General features: G+C 37.3%; 1 protein-coding gene across 3 annotated transcripts in view; it reads left to right on the forward strand.

Moving 5' to 3' along the window:
- The window catches only part of LOC119659886 (integrin alpha-PS3-like), a 56,568-nt gene extending 52,562 nt beyond the window's left edge, over positions 1 to 4,006 (forward strand). For all 3 annotated transcript variants that reach the window (XM_038068206.1, XM_038068205.1, XM_038068207.1), the window contains 7 exons: positions 2,324 to 2,531; positions 2,587 to 2,744; positions 2,834 to 2,903; positions 2,969 to 3,197; positions 3,287 to 3,635; positions 3,700 to 3,841; positions 3,906 to 4,006. In XM_038068206.1, coding sequence (XP_037924134.1) covers positions 2,324 to 2,531; positions 2,587 to 2,744; positions 2,834 to 2,903; positions 2,969 to 3,197; positions 3,287 to 3,635; positions 3,700 to 3,841; positions 3,906 to 3,995 — 1,246 coding nt within the window. In that variant the 3' untranslated portion in view covers positions 3,996 to 4,006. The remainder of the gene's footprint in view (positions 1 to 2,323; positions 2,532 to 2,586; positions 2,745 to 2,833; positions 2,904 to 2,968; positions 3,198 to 3,286; positions 3,636 to 3,699; positions 3,842 to 3,905) is intronic.
- The last annotated feature ends 1,994 nt before the right edge of the window (positions 4,007 to 6,000 follow it).

Consider the following 6,000-nt stretch of genomic DNA (forward strand, 5'->3'; position numbering starts at 1 on the left):
CGATGAACTGCACGGACTACTTTTTCCACGCTTGGTCGTGGCAGTTCACCAAAATACTTAACCCATCGCTCCAATATGCTCATTCTATCTGAAATTGGATTTGCCTCTTTTTCTCGGCAGATGAGCATCGAGGTGTATAAGGCTTCATCCTATTGACTTGTTGGTAAAACTTCCGTGTCTGGTGCGGTTGCTCCCTGTAATTTTTGAGTCCCTTTTTCCGTTTGTGAAGTGGCTTCTCCGCTCGACGGAGTTCGTGATAAGTTTCCGCGTGTGCTCGTGTTCTTTGAGAACATTACTCGGTGTGCGGCATTCTTCCGTTCCGTTTGGGACAGGCTCAGCAGCAGCTATAATATATGGTGTAGTGACTCTTTTTCAGGAAACCGATCCCTGTGCAGCGCATCTCTTGCATGCTGTTACCTAAGCTTTCGGCCTGCCCCAGAATTGCACGCTCCATTAGAAAATGTGTAAATCGTTATTCCGTTGTTGTTTCCGGGTCCATCGACGTTTTGCTCTAGAACTTATACTACCCTTTGACAACCGGATTGCTGCACATACTTTGCAGAAATCTTCGACTCGCCCCTGTGAAGAAAAAAATCAAATAGCCCACCGACTTCGCAAGAGAAATATAAGCTGAAATTTATCAAAGTAATGACTGTCTCAGGAAAAGTATTGTGAAAATATCCAAGACCTATTGAGAATCAAATCCGCCATATTTATTAGAGATTGCGTCGTCCATCGTCTGGCATATTACTAGAACATCACACAGGTATAAACAAGCCAAGCCAAATACCACAGTATATAAGAAATTTCTGCTGTAAATAACTTTCATATTTATAAGAACGTAAAATTTTAACCCTAGTCTATCAATATTTCATGAATTAGTTCGTATTGTGCGGAAATTTCAATTGGCTGAACGGCCATTAATCGAAGAAACTTACAAGCGTGAAAATTTAAAAAAAAACGTTGTTGTGTGTTGGGGTAGAGTTGTCAGCTAGTGGTAAGGGTATTTTTCATGGTTACGCAGCTTTCGTAAAGATGGTTCGATTAGGAAAAAGAAGCACAAATGAAACGCAAGACTCAAGGTTAAAGAGAACAAGGAAAAGCTGGTAACTATCATATAATGCCAAAATTGAATTGCATCTTGGTTATGTGCTTTTATCTGGACGGGTTTTCATTAATCTCGATTTGGAGCTAAAACTTTCCTATTACCACCAATTAAACTCCGAAACTAAAGCTGTAAGTTATATGTAGAGGAAGAATATCTTCCGCAAAAACAAAAAAAATTCTCCATATTTTTGCAATGAATCTCATTTACAAATGGGACGCTAAGATTAAACTATACAATACTAGTCCATAGTTTATTATACAAGCGAAACGATTAACGTTTAAAAGGGGACGTAGGAAAACAAATTTAATTTCCAACGTTGAACGCTTGTATCCATCTGACGATACCTTAGTTTGCTATACAAGAAGAATATTCAGTTTCAGACACCTACCAATAATAAGAGAAATACAGCAACAATAATATATAAAGTAACGAGAAAAGTAAATCTAAACTGCCTGAAATATATGTAATGAAAGGTAATGCACAATTTTGAACAACTGACCGAAAGATCAACTACACACGTTGCAAGTGTACACCAATATTCTAACAACTAAGTTTTCAATGTAATTAACAAAGTGGATTTATATATTTTTTTTTGTAATTATATTTGTCAAAAACTGAAAATTCCCTGAGTTAAGAGCTAAATTGTTAACGAAATCTTTTTAATATTATTTATAAAGAAAAAGGCAAACCTGTTCAAACGTGAAAAAAAAACATCGATATGATTTCTTATTAATTAATTATGAATTGGATTGAGTTGATTTTGCGCTAACCTCCCCAGGAAAGCGTCAGTCCTGCTAGTTATTTAGGATTCCCAACATATTGAAAGAGAAAAGTTGAAAAATTAGTTTGGTTTGGGTTGCCGCAGGACCACTGTGTCATCTGTCAGATTTGGCGCCCAACGTGAGGCCACAATTATTGCGTACGTAACACTATGTAATCGTGGTACTCTGGTCTCACAAAACTTCCAACGTAGGTTTTCGCAAAGGTGCGGGTTTCATATCCATGGATATGTTGATTAGAAAGTGTAAGTGGCAGGTCGCAGAGTAAGAAAGGGACAACAACTCCAGCCATATTGCCAGCCCTATTTGGTATTGCAACCATTACAACCATATATATATAGTCCAAATTATTGTTTATATAAGGTTTCTTAATTTTTTCTGTTCATCCCGCAGTTATCATTGGAAAAATATTCATAAACTTTTTTTTATTTCCAAGGTCACCTTTTATACTCGGAAGCAAGGATAATATCATAGTCAAATACATAATTCGAAATGAAGGAGAAAATGCATATTTACCTCAGATCAATATAACTTCATCAAATAATATGCCATTTACAAGGATTCCATCTGCATGTTCATTACTACGTGTCGCTACCCTTCAATGCAACCTCAATGATTATCGACCTTTAGGAAACATGCAAACTGTAGGTCATTACAATAGTATTAAAATGACACGCCTTAATTATTGTACTTTCAAAGGCATCCATAGAAATCAGCTTCGACAGTTCGAATTTACAAGGTACAAAAGCCGTTATCCGCGCGCAAGTATTCAGTGTTGGAAACGAATCTAATCCTATAGATAACGTTGTAGAAGACGTTATATTGTTTACGGAGTTCAGTCAGGTTGAAGTATCAGGGTAAGTACGGACAGTAGAAGTGTGGTGTACTTCTATTCATTTGCTCACAACCCCCTTAAATTAACACTTCACTTTCTTTGTTTTTCTAGAGAACCTCTTACACCTTCAATAAGTTTGGAAGATGGTCTAGGTTTTAAGAAAATAAAAAATCAAGCTGAGGTATTAATACTCAACCAAAATAACGGAGCTAATATAATATTAATTCTCTTTTCATTTTCCATTAGATACGCAACCTTGGCCCTAGTTTGGTTAAGCAAATGGAGGTGACCCTCCAGATCCCGCTGGCTTATATTATACCAAAATCGCATATAGAATTGCCTTTAATTGATTTCAACAACATAACACTCGTTGCCCAATACAACAACCGAAATTTGGACATAACTTACAAGCAAAATGGATCTATTTTAATTCCAACTCTTACAGCTCGATCCGCAGCAACTCAAGTGGATTCTAGTGAGTAGCAAAATATACTGCAATATGCTTTGAAAGCTTTCGCGCGAATATGTGCTAGAAATAATCGACGGTCGATAACCATATTTCAGGTAAATCCCCTAAACCGATAACAGCTAATAAAGACCATACGCTGAAGAGCATATCGTCCCAGGATTATGACAGTATCGCTAAAAGGCCAGTAGATACCGAAATAGCTAAAGAGCTATCCGGAACTGTACCGATAAACAGGACCGTCTTCTTTAACTGCTACGAAAACAGTGACGTCAAATGTGTTGAAGCTATCTTCACTGTTACTCATTTCCAACGGGAAGCTTCCATAAATATTTCATTCAGTTACACCCTCGACTTAGATATCGTTAACAAAATCTTGATACCGGAGAAAGACTTTTTCGTAGTAACTACGTTGGTAGAACTTTCAAGATTGGATGACCTTAAGGGGTATTGATTTTTGTCTATTTTTGCCTCTGTGTATGTAGTTATACTTAATAATCCTTTTTCGTAGAACTACCATACAGATGAGTGGAGGCTTCCCGAACAATACTATTTCCAAACACCATCTGTACAGCACTCCAATCTGGGTGTATATCGTCTCAGCAATCGGAGGACTGCTGATTCTATTGGGAATCACTTATGGAATGCATAAGGTAACTTCTATTTAAACGAGAACATGACCAACATTCTCAAAAACGTTTTGTATTATGAACTTAGCTCGGGTTCTTCAAGCGTGATAAACTGCAAGAACTACAAGCTGCCAAACATGAAACACAACCATTAAACCAGGAAGCAAGTGAAACTTGAGAGCATCGGATCAAAAAGATATTAGGAACCGCGCTGTTCATTCACGAGATTAGGATTACGTAAAAGGACAAATGATAATATTAGAAGTAGTTCGTAAGTTAAAAGACAAAGTGATTTGGACTGAGCTTTAAACTTGAAAGTTATATATAATGTATATAGTTATAGTTAAAAATTTTTTCAAGCTTTTTGTAAAAAAATAAAGTTATTAAAATCGTTAAATTGCCAATTCATAGAGTATATTCATACAAAAAGTGGTTATCCGTTCTTCAGTAATTCTTCTATCATAAAAATGGAATCATTGGTAACAATTTCATGAAATAGAGTCATCTACAACCGTGGAATTGGGAGTGGTTGAAAAACAATTTCCGTAAACGTATCAGTCTTTCGGAAATACTAAATACTAGGTAAGCATCAGTAAACGTCTTCCTCCCTCTTCTCCTTCATCTTCGTCTTGTTAATTCCACTTTCAATTAAAACTTAACTTGGTATTACATAAAATTGTTGTTTTTAACTTAAATAAATATTAACCTTGGACTAGCCACCCTCTTCCAATGACCATGCGTGGTGGCATTGGGAGCTTTTCTTATGTAAAAACACATAATTTTGGAAACATAATTTGAACTACGCCACTATAATAAATCCGACCTGATCACTCTTGGTGACAGGTTCCGCGACAGACCAACCAAGAATGGGTATTCAATGTCGTTACAAAAATGATCGCGCGCGATACCCTCACTGCTAAAAAGGAGGAACTCGCAAGAGACCTTCGGAAAAGAGGCTACAAGAAATTCGATGGTGTGGTTTCGTAAAAATGAGTATAAACTTGTTTATTTGGTAGCCCACACACTCAATATTTCAACATATCAGCTTATCGCATCAGGTAGGTCGAACAGATGCCGATGAAAACGCATTTTGGCAACTACTTGACACAAAAGTGTAAAAGCTTTATAACACATAATGCGAGACACCTATTGTCGATTTTGCCCTCATTCATGACCTTGTACTTGACAATATATAGTTTATTTAACGATTGTCCCTTCTTTTTACATTTTATATTAGAAACAGCAACACACAAATCGACTATATTGTCGTAAGACGTCTCCAGTTTCTCACTGTCACCGACACCAGTCGTTCACTATGAGACCTTCGTATCTTAAAATCGGCCGTTGATTGCAAGCCTGAACCAAACCAACACCAGAATTTGGCACTGGCCCGCAGCGCACGAAATAGTTGCGATTTCGCGAGAGAAGAGTAGAAATGATCAAATTGACAGAATAGCGAGCACCCGAAGAAACGTGATATCAGCCTAAAAATACCAACCACAAAGCGGCCTACTTATTTGTTTGTGGCCTATGCTACCCTCATTATCATCAAGACGGTTCATTATTCTTATTATTTTGTATAAATGAAAATCCGCCAGATGAAACGCCTCTATCTTTAGTTTTCCGTCGCTAAAACGCTTGTAAATTGAGAAATTGCCGATATCCTAGCGGCCCATTACAAACATCTTTTATATACACTGATTGGTTCGTATCGACTTGTCAAAAACCGACACCAACTCGCACAGGATATCAAATATTTCTATTATGTTAATCACGTTGCTTTGCTTACTGACCGAGAAGCTATGCCGGACAAATGTCGGAAATATATATTTCAAGCAGATTTCAACAGAAGAATTTAATCATCTTCCACTTATATAAGCACTGTCTACATTTAGAACAATCGCGAAAGTCAACGCAAGAAAAATCGAAGAAACAATCAGACAAATAAAATGGGGGGCGGGGGGCTGACGACATAGCAGCTGAACCTTTGAAAGCGAATAGCTTGGAGGCAACACTCTGGCTCAGTGTGTTTTTCAATCGCAATGTGCAAGAGGTAAAGAACCGGAAAAAAGGCAGTTCAGCAGAATGTTCGAATTACCGTCCGATTCTTTCGGTATACCATACAGAGAAGATATTTGAATGCATTTTTGACACTCATATTCGCAGCATTGTTCAAACAACCG

The sequence above is a fragment of the Hermetia illucens genome, chromosome 6 (assembly GCF_905115235.1).
Source record: "Hermetia illucens chromosome 6, iHerIll2.2.curated.20191125, whole genome shotgun sequence".
Taxonomy (NCBI): domain Eukaryota; kingdom Metazoa; phylum Arthropoda; class Insecta; order Diptera; family Stratiomyidae; genus Hermetia; species Hermetia illucens.